Here is a 20664-nt window from a genome sequence, read left to right as displayed (position 1 = left end):
TCAGTAGTTTCACTGCCTGCTGCACAAGCGGAAGGACCTGAGTTCGATCCCAGGTACAAAAAATAAAGTAATTAGGAATTATTGAAAAAAGCAAAAGAAATAAGTTCACTGTTAGCAATCTGTAGACTTCTGATTTTTAATATTGAATCTTCTAGATTTATGATCCTTTCAGTTATTACTTACCCATGTACAGTTACTTACCCAATGATAATATGATACTATAGATTTGATGATTTTTTTATATAGAGATTTAAGAGAGTGAAGAGTAGTTATTCTCATAAGTCTTTAATTCATGCTAATATCTTTTTTGTTTGTTTTTTTGGTACCGGGGATTGAGCTTGGGACCTTGCGCCTGCAAGGCAGGTGCCAGAACCACTGAGCTAAATCCCCAGCCCTCATGTTAATATGTTTAATAGAGGTGTCACTAAAGATCTGAAAATGACCCTTTACCCCTATTGAATTGAAATCAATAGAATATACTTGCAGTTGAAGCTACAAGGTATCTTGTCTCAAGGACAGGCAGTCAGTAACGGAAAAAATAACTGCTTCTGTCTTTTAAAGGAGATCTATGCTAATATCCTATTAGATGGTAACTTTAAGAAGTGATATGGCAATTTAAAGCTACCTTTGAAACAAGCTTATTATGCATGCTTTGCTGTGTCTTCTGGTTATGTGACAATGGTAAATAATGAGTTAAAAAAAACTGTATTTCACAGGGATACAAGTATTTATATCTGACCCCTCAAGATTATAAGAGAGTCAGTGCTCTCAACTCTGTCCACTGTGAACATGTGGAGGATGAAGGAGAATCCAGGTAAGTATTTATATATCAAGATAATTTGGCCATGACTAAAGAAAAGAGAATACATTATTTTTTCCCTACTGTTCTGCTGATCATGACCTTGAAGAGCAGTGGAGATTACTTGTTACTTAATCTAGATGTCTTAGGTTTTTATGTTACCCCCTCTACCACTTATTAACTGAAAGACCTTATTATTGAGGTTTTTAAATTCTGTTTGGAATACCTATTCATTTTAGAAAAATTAAAATGTAAACAATTATGAAGAAAAAATATCAGCCACAGTTTGATCCTGAGGCAACAGTTATGAATATATATATTCTGAGTATCTTTTCCATATTCATACCCTTTTTTCAACATAATTGGGATTATAATAGATAAGATTTTCTTTTGAATTTGTTTTGTTCACAAAACTATTTCTAGAGAAATTTTTATGTTTTGGGGTTTTCTTTTTTTGAGACAGGATCTCTCTGTGTAGCTGTGGCTGACTTCGAACTCACTATGTAGCCCAGGCAGGCCTCGAACTTGTGGCTATCCTCCTGCCTCAGCCTCCAGAGTGCTGGGATTACAGGCATGCACTACCACACCCAACTTAAAATATATGAATGTTAATGGTTGAATTGTACTTCATCATAATGAATATATTATATTTGAACATTCAGGCTATTTCCGATTTTTTACTATTATATCCCTGAGCTAAAGATTCATTTATATAAACTTTAAGGAGTATCTTTGATTATTTCCTTTGGGTTAATTTCTAGAAGCAGAAATACTGGTTAAATAATATTTCTGCTAGGCATGGTAGAACATACCTATTCTCCTACTATTGGGAAGGCTGAGGCAGAAAAATCAAAAGTTTGAACCCAGCCTGGGCAACTTAGAGAAATCCAGTCTCAAAACAGAGTTTAAAAAGGGTTGGAGATATAGCTCAGTGTTCCCTGGGTTCAACCCTCAGTATAGAAAAACAAAAAAGAAGTCCATTTTTAAGGATTTAAAAAAATAATTTCAAATTGTCCTCCCAAGATCTGCTTTCCTAATTAGTAGTATGTGATAGTGCTTGTTTCTTCTCTTTTAATTTTTTTCTACCCTTGCCAACATTGATTATCAATTAATAAAGTAGGATAGGGCCGGGGATTTAGCTCAGTTGTTCCACCGCCTGCCTTGCAAGTGCAAGGACCCGAGTTCGATCCCCGGTACCAAAAAAAAAAATAATAAAGTAAGATAAAAATGGCAATTGTTATTTTAACTTGTATTTTTGATTACCAGTGAAGCTGAACATTTTTATAATCTCTCTGCAAGTAGTTCCTAAAATGTTAATTCCTCCAACTTTATTTATTGCATAACTCATATGTTCTTATTTTTTGTTCTATCTATCCCTGTGCTAATGGCATACCATTTTAACTATTCTAGTAGGGCAGATTTCTTCATGTTCTTAATTTTTCCCCAAATCTTTTTAGCTGTTTTTGCCCTTTTTATATGTGGGATCTTTTTTTTTTTTTTTTGGTACCAGGGATTGAACTCTGGACCTTGCGCTTGCGAGGCAGGCGGCGGAACCACTGAGCTAAATCCCCAGCCCTGTGGGATCATTTTTATAAAATTAGTTCCCCAAGACTTTTCATAATGATTTTAATCTTATCGCATTAGTGTTATACATTAATTTGTGAATATCTTCCTAGTATTAACTCTTCCCCTACTAATATTAACTCTTCCCCAAAAGAAGCATAGTATGTTTTTCTTTTTATTGAAGTATCTTTTTAAAAGATTTATAGTTTTCTTGTAGGTTATGCCAGAGGTCCTGAAACTTTGTTGATTCATGACACACTTAGCAGCTCATTTTTTCACACAACCCCTAAGGCCAAAGGATTTACCTAATACTGTATTTCTGTCAGTTAAGTAGGTAAACTCCAATAACTGCATGTTTATGTCCTAACAATTTCATGATTTTTTAATAAAATAATACACATGAATTGAAAAATATTATTTCACTCTTAATTATGTACTTGCTAGTGGGTTGTTTGCATCTATGTAACAGTCCCAACCTTAGAACCTCCGTGGATTAACCACTCTTATTTCTTGTTCTTCGTTAATTTTCGTGTAGAGCTTGCTTTTTTCCCACAAACTGCAAAAACCTAGCTTTGTAAAGATAGGACATTGTCAAAAGGAATGTAGACTATCTAATGTTAAACCATGCACTGCCTAGAGCTAGTCATTCACTTGGGATCCAACAGATATCAAATGTCATAGTGTTTCTCTAAAAAATTAAAAGTATCCTGCAGTATCCTTAGGGGGTTCACTGTGGTGTCCTGGAACACCTTGAGGTTTGGTGTGGGTATGGTGGAATTTTGCTACTTTCTTCGTGTTTATTTCTAAATATTTTGTAGTTTTTCTTGCTAATCTGAACAGGATTTTTCTATTGTTATATATGTTTTTAATTACTTATTACTAGCTTTTGTGAAAACTATTAATTTTGTATATTGCTTTTGTTAAAAAATAAGTCATTTTTTTTCTTTGAGGTTTCCTATCTGAAAGATGAACCAAGCCCCTTAGCACAGTTGTGAGCACATAGTAAGCAATTAAATATCCTGGTTATTATTACTATCTGTAATAATGAGAATGATATTCCCTATCACATTGGATTGTTGTAAGAATCAAATATGTACATAAATGTATTAATTGTAATACACTATACAAAGGTTTATTATCATATTAAAATTTAGTTCTACTTTAAAGAATGATAGCCCCATGTGTAGAAGACTCAGGTCAGAAAACATAAAATGGAGAATTTTAATTCTTTTTCATGTAAAACGAAGGGAGAAGGTGCCACTTAACAAATCACGAATACCTTTGAAGGAATCTGCAACCTTTACAAGGAGAGAATATGCTTTACAGGAAAGGCTGCCCGGGCCTATGAATATTTGTGACTATATGACATGTGAACCTTATAAAAAGAACACATTACCCCTCCCCAAATGATTGTGGTTCATTAACTCCTTAAGGAAGATTATCTTCATTTATAACATAACTCTAGACTCTAAGGTCTAGATATAAAACTAAAGGAAGAATAGGAGAATTATTGACTATTGGGAGGGGCTAAAAATGAAAGCTAGGAGAATCTGAGGAGCAGAAATGCAAAGACTCAGACCAATGGCACTGGGCTGGACAGAAAGAAGGGAGCAGAGAAATATGATAGGAAGAAGTAGCTTAAGAGCCACTGTGGGATACTTATTTATTATTTCAATTTGTAAAATTGTGCCCAGTGCCAAGCCTTCTGAGTATAGATGGAACCATAAATAATTATGCCCATCTCTACTTCCAACTTTCTATTTTTCCTTCCTTTTATTAGTTGCATTTCCCATCTCCCATTTCCCATTATCAGCTATCACTCCTAATCCCCTGGCAGGAAGACAGATGAGGGACTCCCAGTAGACCCACAGGATGCTTTCTGTACAACTTGGCCAGCATTTCACTTCTACACACATTCTACCTGCCCCTCCAGAGAACTATAGCCAAGAACCCTCATGTATACACTTGGTAATTATGAAAGAGCAAGAATGAGAGTATACATTTTGACCTTTCTCTTTGTCCTTATCTTGAAAAAAAAGAATTTTTTTTTTTTGGTACTGGGGATCGAACTCAGGTCCTTGCACTTGCACAGCAAGCAGCGAAACCACTGAGCTAAATCCCCAGCCCCAAAAAAAGAATTTTTGACTTGAAACTGAGTTGAGCATTTCTACTACCCCTTTATTTGGATTTTTTAATTCATATATAAATTGTCAAAATTTTGATTTAATCAATTGCTTATTATAGTGATATATATATTGACCCTGCTTTTAAGAAACTTGATTAAAAAAAAGTAAGAAAGGGCATCTAAAATCTGATGGCCAGGGCCGGGGATTTAGCTCAGTGGTTTCACCGCCTGCTGCGCAAGCTCAAGGACTGGAGTTCAATCCCTGGCACCAAAAAAAAAAAAAAAACATCTGATGGCCAGTTAGATCAAACTTTCTCCTTCTTGCTTTAATTCTAGTGCCAACCCTTAAAGGTAGGTAATATTATCCCCATTCTACAGTAGTTATTATTACCCCAGAGTGGTATCACTGCATATATCAGAACAAGGATTTAAACCAATATACTTAATCCTAGATTTTGCTTTTTCTGTTATACTTCCAGATAAAATAGGAATCAAACTAAGAAGAAAGACATGAATGAAGAATATAAAAGAAAGACCTTAAGGCCTTTGTATTAAATACAAGTTTTCAATATGCTTTTAGTTGCTTTTTAGTGATGATTTTCCACATAATGGATTGTTGTTACTGTGTTTAATTTTTGGGCTTTGGCATGGCTATATCCAATAGGTACAAGATAACAGATATTATTGGGAAAGAAGAAGGGCTTGGAGCAGAGAACCTTCGAGGTTCAGGAATAATTGCTGGAGAATCTTCATTGGCCTATGATGAGATCATCACCATCAGCCTGGTAAATATTTCCCAAATGTGATTTTTTTCCCCTGAACTGGGAACAAAACTCAGAGCTTCACATATACTATACAAATGTTCTACTGCTGACCTATGTCACTAGCCCCCAGAATGTGAAATTTTTGAAGAGCTGGCTCTGTGACTAGGTTTATTGCTGCCCCCATCACTGTTCAGTCCAAAATGAAAGCATTTTTTTCTGCCTTGGTTTTTTTTTTTTTTTTAATACAGGGTCTCCTTGTGGAGTTCAGGCTGGCCTTGAACACACTGTGTAGCCCAAGCAGGCCTCAAACTCACAGTGATTCTTCTCCCTTGTCCTCCCATGTGCTGGAATTACAGGCATGTGCCACCACACCCAGTCCAAAACCATTTCTTGAAAAGTTTTATTTTAATCATGCATGATAATAGGAAGATATGATAATATAAATTACCAAATTTTCCAAGTAAACCTATTTGTTTTAGCCTTTAATTTCTTTCTCTAAATATTTTACCGGGTTTTAGTGCTCTCTTCGGCAGCACATATAATATTTTACCAGATTTTAAACTTGAATTTCTTTTAGCTTAAATTTCTTCTCTTTTTAGTACTTTCCTTGCTCATATCTGTAGTGGGGATGCCAGTCATCTATGAAATGGGCAAGTAATGGGGCTATGATTCTTGAAGTGTCTGCTACTGGAATTATTAGATGAATTTTGTCTCTTAGACCAGAAATTTTTTTTTTATTGTTATTACTCAGACTTCACAAAAAGCAGTGTTTATTTCTATTCATGTAGATTTTACACATTTTATGTATGCCTTAGATTTGTCATTTGGGAGAGGACATAAATATGTGACATGCAGGATTTATTCTTTTTTAAGGTGACATGCCGGGCCATTGGAATTGGGGCTTATCTTGTTCGGCTGGGACAGAGAACCATCCAGGTTGAGAACTCTCACTTAATTTTGACAGGAGCTGGTGCCCTCAACAAAGTAAGTTTTTAGGGTTTGAGAGAAGTGTGTTAAACTATTTGAAGATTATCATGAATTCTTAGTCCAAGATCCTGATTTTCCTCAGTCTGTGTCTTACCTTCCCCCCCCCCATCATTTTAGTCCATTGACTCGCTTGCCTTTTCATTCATTCATTTCATTCAACAAAATCCCTGCTCCAAAAAGCTCATATCCTAGTCTCTTTCTAGAAAGTCAGAATTATCTGAATGCTTTTGTTCTGCCCCCACTCACTCCATTTTTCTTACTTATAAATAAAGGATGTCAGGAGCTATGTTTTCACACACAGAGCTGTCTTAGAGTCTAGTTATACTAGGTCCTATTTAACATAACTAAGTACTGATCTAAGGTGTTGAGAATATCTAATTTTAATATTTTGAGAAATTATGAATACACCTCTTAAAAGGGACATATATGGTAGTCCCTTATACATAGGGGAAGTACTTAGTAAATATTGAGTGCGAAGACTGGTGAATGAATGCATTGAATAGGTTTGTTGGGAAAGACCATGACATAGGCATTTATCTTCCCTTCCTGAGAAAGGCTTATGCCATTTTACAATCCCACCTCACCACCACCACCACCCCCATGCTGAGGTTGAACCCAGGGCCTCATGAATCCTAGGACACATACCACCACTCAGCTACAACCCTAGCTTTAGTTTATGCCTTTTTAGCCCAAGTTCATAGGGGCTTTTCTACAGGGGGTGGTGATATCCAAGAGTGAGAACCATCCAAGAAAAAAAGAATATACAAAGGATAATGCAGTTTCTGACTTCTTTGTAGGGATAAGATATTTATTTTCTCTCTAGAAGCAGAAATATATGATAGAATAGTCCAGGGCTGGCTGCCTTTGTGCAACATATATTACCTTTTTCCTCCTCAGCTTTCCTACCTGTTGAAGAGGGATAATAATTTCCATCTTTAAGTAATGTAGTAGTGCTCAAATGAGCAAATATGAGTAGCTCATTTGTGGAGACAAAGTGTTCCCTTTCACTGAAATTTCAGTTCTCCTGTCTCACATAGTTTGGTGACTAAGCTTATACAATTACTCACATACTAAATTATATTGGCTATTGTGTTTTTGTGACTTGCAGGAAATTTTTATCAAACCTTGATTTTTAAATGGAAGGATAGGTACTAAGTGTCCCATCTGTCATTCCCATTTAGAAAAAGTTCATAATTCCATTGATCTAATTAGTTTTTTTAGGGATATCATAAATTAGAGAATTGTTTGATGTAGTCAGCTTGTTATGAACTGCTACTACTGAAGATTACTGTGGTGAGAGAAATAGCCAAGAGTCTTAAAAAAACTTTTTTTAAAGTTTCTCTTAGGATAAAATATTGATAAACATTGAAAAGGTTTAGATACCATTACATGTGAGGATAGAATTTTAAAATGTTTTTCATGATATTTTCATACATGTATAGAGAGATAATTTCTGAAAAGTATCTTGTGGCATTAAGCTTCACACACAGATAATTGTGTTATACACAAAGAATATTATAAAAACCAAAGATTGTTGGGTTTTTTTGTTTTGTTTTGTTCTTTTTGGTACCGGGGATCGAACTCGGGTCCTTGCTCTTGCAAGCAGGCAGCAGAACCACTGAGCTAAATCCCTGGCCCAAGATTGTTGGTTTTGAGCAGTATTTTGTTTGGTTGGCTTGGAGGATTTTTTTTTGCTGAAAACTTACCAGTTCCATTTCGTTTGTCCCATGAAGAAAGCTTTAAGGATATTTTTCTTAAAATTCAGTTGAATTGTTCTGATTAAATTCAGTATATTCACCTTCTTCTTACCTTGAAGAGCTGCTTATTAAAGGAAAAGCCTAGTTGTAGAGGGAAAGACAAGTCAAGCTGTTGTTGTAACTTACCAAACACTGCTCATTTCCAGAAAGACATGATCATTTTTAGCTAGGGAGCAATTGTTTATAGACATTACCCAATCCTGCTTTGCTTGCTGGAAGACACCTGATTTCATGGACATTCATTAAGAATGTCCTATCAGCCCCTTTATCAGGTATGAAAAAGGAAACTATTCCAGAGTTACCATGCTCAGATTGCTTCCTCTGACTCACTCCTTGTGCATATTCCTTCTTTGTCTGTGCTGATGTCTTTCTGGTCTCTATTTCCCTTCTTTCTGTAGTTATCTCTCTGTCTCACTTATTGTGGATGTGTGCAAGTCACTCTCTTGTGTTTTGAGTGCTGATCTCTCTGTCACTTTGTTTCTGTATCTTGCTTATAGATCCCTCTCTCTGTTCATCTCTGAGTATCTGTGTATGAGAAAGTCTTTGTGTGTTTGAAATGCTATGAAGGCTCCCTTTTAAGGCTTGGCCATTTTGTTTATAATTTTTGCGTACCTGTGTAAAGTGGAAATGTAGACAGGCATAAGTGCAAGCTTATATATGGTCTTAGACTATAAACATTTGACCCTTACCTTTTTGAGGCTTCATCCTTTATGTTAAACATTGGGGTGAAAAATAAGAAGGAGGGTGCACAGAGGTTGGTGGGAAAAAAATCTTGTGTGTGCAAGTGCCAATCCCGTTGACCCCTTTGAAAATTGAAATAATGATAATGCGCGTCTCCTGACTGCATCAAAGTATCAGCACATCAAAAGCCAGGAGGCATGAAATGCAAATGATAAAGTGAAAGCAGATGGATTGTGCATGATCGCCTGATGCCCAATGAATTTTAAAAGGTGCTGGTTTGAGCGGTGGGGGTGGACGGGTGGGGGGACTGAAATAAACACGTTATCCCTGCAATTTTTTTTTTGTTCTTGATGCTTACTCCTGACAATATTTTTTCACACTTGAGTGAGCACCCACTCCATCTCTCTCTCCCTTCCTCCCTCTCTCCTTCTTTCTCTTTCTCTCTGCTCTCCACCTCCCTCCTCCCTACCCCATCCCACCTCTTACACGTCTCAGGTCATGTCGCTGCAGCTCCGGTGGAAATAATAAGATATAAACCACGAGGTTGTTATTTGCATAGAAATAGCATGGAGCCCCAGGCAGCAAGAGAGAAGGACACAAGGATCATTTGTCTAAAATTTTAATGAAAACTTTTGCTGAGGCAGAGATTTTTTTTAAAACTTTCTTTCTCCCTGCTTTTACCCAATCCTTTCCACCCCCTCTAACTCCATCACTGATTTAACTTAACATGGTTTCATTTAAAAAGAAAAGGTTGACATGCCCCATATCATACTTATATAATGCAACAACATGTAAATTGTTTGTTCTTTAACAGATACAAAGCTGAAGAGACACACATTCCCAACTTCATACATTGTATGTGTCCATCAGGCTTTTATGGCTACATTTCATCTCTCACACACCTGATGTTTGCTGACCTATTTTTTGTGGGTTTTTTTGGTACCGGGGATCGAACTTGGGTCCTTGCGCTTGCGAGGCAGGCGGCAACCTGTTTTTAATTAGTTTAAATCTTTCTACTTTTTACCTCCAAAGACTCTTGACTTTCTAAAAGATACATATAGATAAAGATACAATTATATATGTATATTTTGCAGTACAGTAGTAGCATGCACATAAAATATAAATGTTTCCTGGTATTCTTTTTCACCTTCCATGGTTTTACTGTACACGTTTTATTCATGGGCACCATCCTTTGCCACTGCATCCTTTGTTCCAAAATCAGAGAGTACTTCCCATATTTATATTTTCTTCCCTTTCCATTGGAGATCTCAGTATTTGTATTTTCTTTTTCTATCTCTTGGCTTTGTTGCCTGCAGTTATTTGTAAAGTATTCAAAATACTACCACCTTGAGGAGAAATATGGTTTCTGGATTTTCTTGAATGTTGTGATACAGATTTGACATTTGAACTAAAGGCAATGGGCTCATGACTAGAGGCAGCCCAGATGGCTTTATTTTAAACTCAAAATCAAGGACATCTGATTCCTTTCTATCTTCTGTGATGGGCTAATGGTATTGGGGCCATTTTACAGACAGGAAGACTAAAAGGGAATTGATAGAGACTAGATCAGAATCAAAACATCGGTTTTATGTCCCAGAGTTTCATTGCAGAAGGACATAGGTCTCTGTGCTTAGTGTGCACTAGGCCTACAGAGAAATAGCCTGATCATTTTCTTGTTTCCAAATGTCATAAGAGAGATGATGTAAATGAGAGACATTTTAATGAGCCTGTTGTTCTGCATCTCTCAAGGTAGTAGGCCATAGGTTCCTAATTCCAGGAACTATAGGCAGCAGAATCTTCAGAATACTTTTCTGAGTGATGGGGCATACCCGGTGAATGTGGCAAACTATCCTTTGTGAAGGGAGTGATACTGGCATGGCAAAGGCATTAACCTATGTGCTTGAGGTATTGGCAAGATAGACCCTTAAAGAGCTGAGATGATTTGCAGAGTCATAAACTCCTTAGTCCAGGTGCTACTTAGACATTTACAATAACATTCATATTTCTCTCTTCCACCATACCTCCTCTCAGTTTCTATTTCATATGTTTAACATAGCATCAGGTGACAGCTAGGCTGAAGGACCTATATGCTTTGGGAATACTGATATAGGCTAGAGCCTGCTAGCTCTTAGCCCATTGCCCTAGACTCAATGAGAACCCACTCTCCATACATAGAAATTAGAACCTGCAGTTTATGGGTGTCCTCTGGACAGTAACTGCCTGTGGAGGTAAGGTTTCTGCCAGTGATGATATGTGGGTGATTGATGCACTCTTGACATCATATATGACTTCCTTATAGTGAACATTTTAAAGCTTATGTTTTTCTTTTAGCAAAAAGAGAGAAAAAAATCCCATAATCTCATCCCTTTTAGTGATGTCTGGCCCCCGTTTCCACTGAATCTGCCAGTGAAAAAATTATATGCTGGATATGGCTAGGGCTGTTTGTCCTATAGGGGGCTTCTCTGCTAATGTTGCTTTTGAAACATGGTACACATACCTCTCTGGATCCCTCTCAGTTTCCTTGTACATATTTATGTGTAGCTGTGCAACATGAAACGTGCAGTTGTCGCATTTGACTCTATTAAGCACAGTACTAAAATTTTTCCCTAAATGGGCCTGTGTCATACCAATTACCTGCAATGCACAGTACCCATGTTCACCTGTGACTGTGTGACACACACATAAGAATCATGGAGGCTAAAGAGGGGAAGGAGAGTTTATTTAGTTCTCACAGTAGTGTGGGTGGCATATCACTTTCATATAACATAATGAAGTTAAAAGCCAGCTGCTTGGATTTAATTCCTGCCTCTGCCACCCATTAGTCGTGTGACCTTGGGCAATTTACTTAACCTCTCCAGGTTATAGTTTTATTAACTGTAAAATGGGGGCAGGTGGCAATACTGTAGTACCATACTACCAGGTTGTTGTGAAAATTAGATGATTTTTTTTTTACAGGAATACATTAGCACTGTTGTAGTCTTCTCTGAACTGCATTAGGGCCCTTTCATTGCAATTTATTATCCAAGCCCTGAGAAGGAAATACAAACACACTATTCTCTATACTCTCTGGTTTTCTGATGGCAAAAATTTTTTCAGGAAAATATTAAGTGGCATTCCTCACCAAGACAGTACATTCGTGTATTGACTTTCCCAGTAGATGCTATCTAAAGACAATCAACACACTTTGGAAAGCCATTAACATGAGAGGCACCATGTTTGGTCATGATAGGGTAGTATATGTGTCAGTCATCTGTCTATAAGAGTCCCCAAGGACTTGTTGATACAATAGCCCATAATCACTCTAAGGATCAATCCAGCAATTTGCATTTTTAAAAGTCCCTAACTACCTATTTTCACAATAGTCCTTATACTCCTGTAGCTCCAGATGGGATCACTCTCTTTTTTTAAAAGGGTATTTTAGCTTTCTTTCTGAGTAACCCTTGCTTTAATAGTATGAATGAGTTCTCAAAAAGGATGGCAGATCTCCTTAGTTTTCAAGCCCTGCCCCCTTATATACAAAAGTGTCAGTAAATATGTTCTCATTTGAGGGGATTGTTTTGTTTACTTTTTGTTTGATGTTCCATAGGTTTTTTAAGAAAACTATACCAGATCTGTTTATCTCTATTAATGAGCCTTGGTGATCTGCAGCAGCCTGGTCCTCAGTGCACTGGTTTGGAGATCTTGCAAGGTAGAATTGCCAAACAGAGCTCCATCACAGAAGTTTCTTTAAGAGAGTGCCATGTGTGTTTAGTGGCTTAGGAGGACTTGAGAGAACCTTCAAATTGCAGTCCAGAGCTTCTAGATAAAGTAAGAACTCTGAGGCCCTGCTTGAGGACATTGAATACAGACTCAGGAATAATTGCATTATAAGTGTGATCAAGCTTTTTGGTATTATAGTACCTTTAGATTTAAAAAAATAAACTTTTGATCAATCCCCTCCTTGCCATTTACTGGGTAAGCAACTTTGGGCTTAAATCTATGGGAAGCATAATACATTTCCCACCTTAAAATAGAAGACCAGAGGATCTCTGAATCTTAAATTCCTTGTAATTTCTAATATTCTCTGATTCTGTGAAGGTATATATTGATCTGTTATTGATATGTTAGGCCTGGGCAAAATGGAGCAAGGGAATTTTAAAAGATATTACATATTATGGTATTATATATTAGTGAAATTATATATAGTGATTCATAAAGTTATTACATATTTGTGAGATTAGGAAGTTATAGACCATGATGATTTAAAATTTCTTATTTTGGGCTGGGGATTTAGCTCAGTGGTTCTGCCGCCTGCCTCACAAATGCAAGGTCCCAAGTTCGATCCCCAGTACCAAATAAATAAAATTTCTTATTTCTTAACCAGATTACAGAAAAATAAATGTTATTTGGTTTTGTTCACATCACAAGTGACCATAAAATAGTGAATGTAAGGAATTGAAGGATCATCAAAAGTCCCAGCCATTGTTTAAATTTCCTTTGTGACACCATTGTCAAATAGTCATTAATAATGCTTGAAAAATTCAGCTAAAGGGGACCTCAGTATTTTTTGAGCCAATCCATCCCTTCATCAATATAAAGTTTTTCCTTATATTTAGCCAAAATCTGTTTCTCTGAACAGACAGACTGATGGCTTTTACCAACTGTTAAAAAAAAAACAACAAAAACCACCCAATTTTATGATATGACCTATGAGAAATTGAATGGAACCAAAGTCTTTTTCCATGAACTTTTGCCCTCATAGTATGGTCTTGTCAGAAAAACAAATGAAACAAAGATGAAAATGCTATTTAAAGATAGAAAAGAAAATAGATTCATAAATAGCATTCTTACCAGTTGAAAGTATGAAATAAGTAGTAATTACACAAGAAATGGTTAAAACTTAATTTTATCGTGAAGTATGCTGTGGAACCTTAGGGGTCTCATTTTATAGTATCAGGCAAAACTTTTGGAGCCCAGTTATCTCCTGCTTTCCAATCACCTATTTTGTTGAAAGATGGGACCTTGATACATAGTTAGATGATAGGTCTTTTTGAGCACCAACAGAAACTCCTTTTTGATAGAATCAGTGAAGATGATGTGACTAAAAGAGACTCAAAAGAGACACTAAACTGTTAGAATCTGTTGTCCTCTCTCCTCCATGTGGCCTTCCAGTGTGTCTCTACCTTGTCTCTAGAGTGTTCATCTCAACCTTCAGGATTCTGGTGTGACCTGAGTATTAAAGTGAGAAAATGCCTCTACCTCACACATTCTGTGGGATGCAGGATCTCTGCAAATCCTACCTCTAATAAAGCTTTGCCCCTGAACTTAAGCTAAATGCCCACATAGGTCTGTGAGCATAGCTCCTTAAGCAGAGTCATTTCCTTAGCTTCTTCATTTTTCTCTTGCTCCACATGTTCATAGCTCTGTCTTTGCAGATCAGTGTTCACTTGAAGCTTGGTACTCAGCCAGCGTTCTTTTCCCCTTTAACCTTTTTTTCTCCCCCACCCCCAGCCTGAAACTCAAGTAAATTAGCTTCTCACCCTTGCCCCCCAGTTAAAAAAAAAAAATCCTATTCTCTCCAACAGTGTCTGCTCTTGGATTTGCAGTCAGCAGCCATCTCCAATAACCATCAGGCTGTCAGCTTTGCAGCTCCCTACTACCTCCCACCTCCCCCATCACTCACCAGAGGAAAAAGAGACCCAGAGCAAGAGCTTGAAATATATCATGCAATAGTGTATCATGAATTTGTTGTGAATCACAGCGGTGAAGCAGGTTTATTTATTTCTCAGACCTTAAATCAATACAAAGTAGGTCTCTTAGTTCTGAAGCTGGGATGGAGTGTGAAAAAATGAGCCCATTGTACTCTTAAAACTTTGGGGAAAGGAGATGACAGCTATATAATTCCATTTACCAGGCACTAGGGGCTTTAATGTGAAGGTGACAGGGAGCTCTTTGTGCATTTAGAGCACCATATCTTCTAAATAAAAGATCTGTAGACTTGATAGTGGAGCATAGCTCCAAGTTTAATAATCTCCAAGCATTAGACCAAGCCAATATGTTCCCAAGTCAGAGAGGTTCCCCCTAAACACTCATAAATTAAAAGTGCAAGAACTGCACACTTTGGTAGATTAGAAATGCAAGGACTCTAGTCTTTTCCAGGAGGAAGACAGACTGGGGACCTTGCTGTGCACAGACTGCTATGTGGATATGATAAAGACTCGGGAAATGACACTGTTTAGAAATCTGACTTCTGTCTTTTCATCATTCTAGGAAGTGTCCCCTGTGCATGGGTCCAAATCTAGCTATGTCCCCTTCTCATTCAGAGTGGCCATCATCACACAGTCTAATCAGCTAAAGTACACAGTCAGTGGTGTTGAATTATGAAAAGAGAAGCTTTAAGAGCTTTTTAGATTGAATTATAGATTACCATTCCTGGGCTTCAAGTTTTTCTGGTTGATTCTTGACTGGTTCCTAATTTTAATAATGTTCAGTGTCTGGGATTTAAGCCCTTTAAATAGTATGAACATGTGAAAAATTGGTGTTATTAAAGAAAAGAACCCACCCAAGTTTAACCAACAGTATAAGATCCAAATACAAGTCAAGACAGATAATCAACTTTTGAAAATTTTCATTTTCATTTCTTCATTTTCTACCTTAATAACATCATTTTCTATCTGACCTACTGATAAAATATATCTTTTCTTGCAGATAAAAACCGGTTTACAAGAGCACCCCTAAGATAATACAACTTTAGATAGAGTTACTATTTGAATTCTAGATAAAGTAGATTTTTGAAAGGGAGGGAAACACCTAGTATCTACACTGGGGAAAACTAAAATGGTAGGAAAATAGAACCCCTTGTTTTGCTTAAGAAAGCTGTTACACACCTTTACTCATTTATAGTAGTTTAACATCCTGAAAATGTAAGTCAAATGGTAGTTCACATGTATTTATTACATACCTATTATGTATCTAGAGAATTGTTCTTATGTTATGGACAAAGATGATTCCTATTTTATGGAGCTTAAAATGTAGGGTAAAAGACAGTAATGCAGTTTTCATGTATTCTAAGGAAGAAATAAAATTACTGCCCACTCATGTCACAAAAAGGCTCCAGTGATGAAGGCAGTGCTATTCTCTAAGAAGCCATGCCCCAGCAAGCACCAGACTCTAGGGCCTGGCCCCTGTGAGCACAGCCACGCAGCCACCCAGCTCCAGTATTGTCCTCTTCAGAAAACCCATAGGAGGTGACTGAAACACAGGGATTTTAAGGGTTTTTTTTATTTAAATGTAATACAAATAGATATTAATAAACAAAATATAGAAAGCACTCCTTTCTATGAAAAAGAAAACAAATTTAATAAAAAAATAATTAGAGAATAATAGTTAATATACTGCATATCGTGATCTTAAAAGAATGGCCAAAAATGTTACTCAGGGTACAAGTCATCTCTTAAAAAGAAGAAACAAACAAAAGAGATTTTTTTAAAAGGTCCATTTTGGGCCGGGGATTTAGCTCAGTGGTTTCACCGCCTGCTGCACAAGCACAAGAGCCCGAGTTTGATCCCCGGTACAAAAAAAAGTCCATCTTTAGAAAATATATCTGATAAAAGACTGTGATTTAGAATATATAAAGAATTGCCGGGGATTTAGCTCAGTGGTTCCACCGCCTGCCTCGCAAACACAAAGGTGCCGAGTTCAATCCCCGGTACCAAAAAAAAAAAAAAAAAAAAAAGAATTCACAATATTAAGTAAATAACCCAGTTATTAAAACTTTAGGCAAGAAATCTGAAAAAATAAATTTCTTAAAGGCGATATGAAAATGGTAAATAAGCACATGAAGAGATGGTTGTCATTAATCATTAGGAAAGTATAAATTAAAACCACAATTTGATACCACTGAAAAAAATTTTTTACCAAATTATTGCTTTTTTGTTTGTTTCTGCAGTGCTGGGGATCAAACCTAGGACCTCACATGCTAGGCAAGCACTCCACCATTAAGCTATATATCCTGCCCTAAAATTTTTTTAATGTTTAACTGACAAATTCCAAGTGCAGATGAGGATGCTAAGACAACTAGAATTGTTACACTTTTTCGGTGGGAATGCAAAATGATATAGCCACTTCAAAAACGGAGTGTTCTTTTTTTGGTTTTTGATCTTTTATAAAGTTTGCTATGCACTTAATCATACAACCTAGCAGTCCCATTTCTATGTATTTACCCAGTAGAAATGAAAATACTAACCCACACAGAAAACCCTGTGCATGAATATCCATAGCAGCTTTATTCATAGTCTTCCAAAACTGGCAACAACCCAAAAATCTGCCAACAGAGAAACAGATGAACAAATTGTGGTACTTTCATAAAAAGGAACTACTGATATTTACATCAGATGAATGAGTCTGATGCATTATGCTAACCAAAAGGAGCTAGACTCAGAAGGCAACATACTATGTGACTCTTATTTGTACAACATTTTAGAAAAGGCAAAACTATTAGGGCAGAAAGCAGATTAGTGGTCATTAGAGGTGGAAGATTACAGAAGTGTATAAGAGAACTTTTTAGAATGATGAAAATTTTGTCTTGCTTGGGGTGGTGATTATAAGACTATATATGTTTGTCGGTATGCATAGAATTGTGCACCTTAAAATGTACAGTTTTGTTATATGTTAATTATATTTCAATAAGCCAGTCTTTATTAAAAATTTTAACTATTTCCATATTTGGAATTGATTTATTATGAGTACTCGTAAGTCCCTGCTAAATGAGCAGTTGAAAGATCCCTGGGATGAGTGATTTCTTTCAGCAATCAGCTTTCTCTTGGAAGCCTATCCTTTTTCTTCTACATTTGACAGGCAAACTATCACATGGCTCCTCTCTGTCCCTCCATGTTAAAAATGAGTTTCTGGGGCCGGGGATTTAGCTCAGTGGTTCCAGCGCCTGCCTCACAAGCGCAAGGACCCGAGTTCAATCCCTGGTACCAAAAAAAAAAAAAAATGAGTTTCTGTTCCTCTATCACTCACCTTCAAATCTTTGTTGTCCTTCTTCTGTCTTAATTCATTCTTCTATTCTTTGGTGAGCCCTATACTTCTGTAAACAGAGGTTTTCCAGTGTTATTTCTGTCTTGTATCTATCTCAGTCTCTTTGGCTAAATTTCTTTTCCTACCATTGATAGCACAGTCTGTTTGCCCTAATTTATCCTTCAGCAAACCTGACCACTTCCTAATTTGCTGCTTAGAGAGAGATTTTCGGTCTTATGGATGGTCTTGAGTCCAAATGTGGCTCAAGTCAGGAGTTTCTCCCTCTTCTTGTCAGTAAACGTCACTGAGCACCTTCTCTACCCTCAAGCCGAATCTACCAGTTCCCAGCAGTCTAGTTTGCCAGTAATGGCAACAACAATAAAGGTAGCGAAAAAGACATTGTAACCCTGTGGCTACACCCAAATATTCGTGGTCACAGAGGCACTGATCTTGTCTCCCTAGAGATTTAATTCCATTACCCCTGGATATATTCTTGGAGAAACATTTACACAGTAATATGTGTGTTACCACTTAAAATTGTTAATTGGAGATTGAATTACTTGTCAGCTTTTAAAAATGTAGTCCTTTCAGGTCAAGGAGGAAGATGGGAGCATCACTGAGTAGATGAGCTATTACGTTTTTTTTCTTCCCCTTCCTCTTTTCTCTGCCCCTCCCTTTTCCTCTCTTTCATCCTTTTTCCTTTCTTTTGTCCCTATTTTGCCACTTTTTCCCTGCTACCATGTGCTCTTCTCATTTCTTAGCTGAACCTTTATCAATAATCTGACAGATCCCAGAGTGACTTTAATGCCTTGAATCATGGAAGAAGTCCAGTGATGATGATTGCTCAGTAAATTTACAAAACCCCCCCTCAAATCCTCTTGAGAAAAGACATATCCTAATGAGAAGGATTGCAGCAAGGACTCAGTTTGTGTAGCCAGTTCTTAGATGCAGGAGGAATTTTATACTTCTTGCTTCTTTAAATAGACAATTCCTTGACCCACTAAGGTTTGTTTAAAAAGGTGGGGAAGCAGCAGATTTCCTTTCTTATCCTGTCATCAGTATGCATCATTATTTTTCACATCTTATAACACGATTGCAAATATTTGTATGTAAGTCTAAGGGTTCCCAATACAATGTGTTTATCAGGACAAAAGCAATTTTTTAAAAATTGAGTTAAGTTGCATCTATGAAACTTGAAAATCTCAGTGCCTATGCTGACAAATATCCTGACAAGTAAATACTACACTCATTCAGTATTACATAGTGATTTCATTTGCACAAAACCTCACAATGCTCTGCCACTTCAGTCAAATGTCTGGAGCACTGGGGAAAGGAAGAAAGTGTTTATCTTGATCTCCAAAAAGGGATTTAAGGGCAAGAGCAGGCGGTATATTAGACTGTTTTCATTGCCTGTCAGCTGTGGTAAACCTGAGCTGTCTGCAATGTCTACAGATAAGCAGCAACAGCAGCAGAGGCCTTAGCATGTATGTATGACTGCATTCATTTGTACCTATTATGTATCTCAACATTTCTAAAGACTCTGTAGCATCTTTGATGGAGCTTTTAACAATTGCATCTCTACTAATCACTTGTGTGTGGTGCTCTTAGTTTTCAGGCCTGCTGTTTGTTAAATGAGTGGCACACTGAACGAGGCATAATTTTATAGAGGCATTGGGTGAAAATGATCTTTCCTCTTAGATTCAGCCTTTACTCAGTTTTGTGACCTGGGCAGTCTGTAGTAGAGGACCCCAAAATGGTGATGTTCCTAATATTTCATGGTACTTCTTCCTGACTTAGACCAAGAAGGTAACAAAGTGGAGGCCTCAGGAGTCTCTGTTTGAATGGCTTGTGTGTTTAGACGGTGATTGGTGGTTGAGAAGATAAATTTAAAGTTGTATGATGCAATATAAAACTTGAGAGGAATAATTTGGGAACTGAAATATGGCAGGCAACGTGACTAATACAGAAGTGCCTATGTCAGAGTTTTTTTAAAGTGCCAAATGAAGCTTGAAGCTTGTCTACTTTATGAAAATATGATGATGAGGGCTGTTGACCCCAGGTTTTTTTGTAGAAGGATGGTAGGACAATATAATTGATGAATAACACAGTGGTTCTGTCTTTGTAGGCTCTTTTCATCTTCCTAGATGCCGATAAGGGTTGGGTTTTTTTGCTATTCCAGCATCATCATTTCAGGGTTAGGCAGAATGGATTTTGTCCTAGCCCAGATTTGGCTTCCTTGGTTGGAGCTTTTGTTGTTAAGTATTTTAAAATCATTAAAACCACTTGAGTTAGCAACAACCCCTGTAAATCAGGAGCTATTGTGTGTACCATCATTCTGCTGGTGCCTACGGTCATTGACAATGAACCAGAGGGTACCGCTCTCTGCTCATTGACTGTTAAGTAGCTGTGATTGTTGGCATTTGTTTGTAGTGAGTAGAGCAGGTTCCATTTCTGTGTGCCTGTCCCCACTCTACCCCCATCTTTCAAGATAAGGCCATTCAGAGAGATCTATTTTGGTACTGTTAGTCTATCCTATATTTTTTCTCTTTTAGTTCTAAATTAAGTGGGCCTTCTCACATGATAAACATTTCTTTACCCCAGAAATAATGCTCTTGGTTGTGTGAAGCCCTGATTAGGTTTCTTTGGAACATAGAGGAAAAGAAATGTGGAAATACTGCTGCTTTTTCAGAACAATGCCACATCACAACTTGAGTTTTCGCTTGTAATATCCTGTTACTGAATTTTGCTCCTTCCACATTTGACTCTTTGTAAAAATAAGGGGTAGAGTTGGTGACAGTACAGCTAAGTGATACTGTGCATGGTGGTGTTCAATCCCCAGCATCCCCAAAACATACATGATAGAATAGACAAGTGCCAGAGCACCTCTAGCAGAACCCGGTCACAGATGCTCTCCTCCTCTTTGAAATGAAGGGCAAAGACATCTGAGGAAGGTGCACTTAAACAACAAAGCAACTCTTGTACTACTGT

General features: G+C 37.1%; 1 protein-coding gene across 7 annotated transcripts in view; it reads left to right on the top strand.

Annotated features, from left to right (window-relative positions):
• Positions 1 to 20664, top strand: part of Acaca (acetyl-CoA carboxylase alpha) — a 301033-nt gene that overhangs the window by 230621 nt on the left and 49748 nt on the right. For all 7 annotated transcript variants that reach the window (XM_087191888.1, XM_087191890.1, XM_087191887.1 and 4 more), the window contains 3 exons: positions 717 to 814; positions 5152 to 5272; positions 6125 to 6235. In XM_087191888.1, the coding sequence (XP_087048014.1) occupies positions 717 to 814; positions 5152 to 5272; positions 6125 to 6235 (330 nt within the window). The remainder of the gene's footprint in view (positions 1 to 716; positions 815 to 5151; positions 5273 to 6124; positions 6236 to 20664) is intronic.

This window comes from Heterocephalus glaber, unplaced genomic scaffold, assembly GCF_053883595.1.
Source record: "Heterocephalus glaber isolate CG9 unplaced genomic scaffold, H.glaber_assembly_v1.0 deba00001564, whole genome shotgun sequence".
Classification (NCBI taxonomy): Eukaryota; Metazoa; Chordata; class Mammalia; order Rodentia; family Bathyergidae; genus Heterocephalus; species Heterocephalus glaber.
Note: the sequence above shows the minus strand (reverse complement) of the source record. Positions and strands in the feature narration are given on the sequence as shown.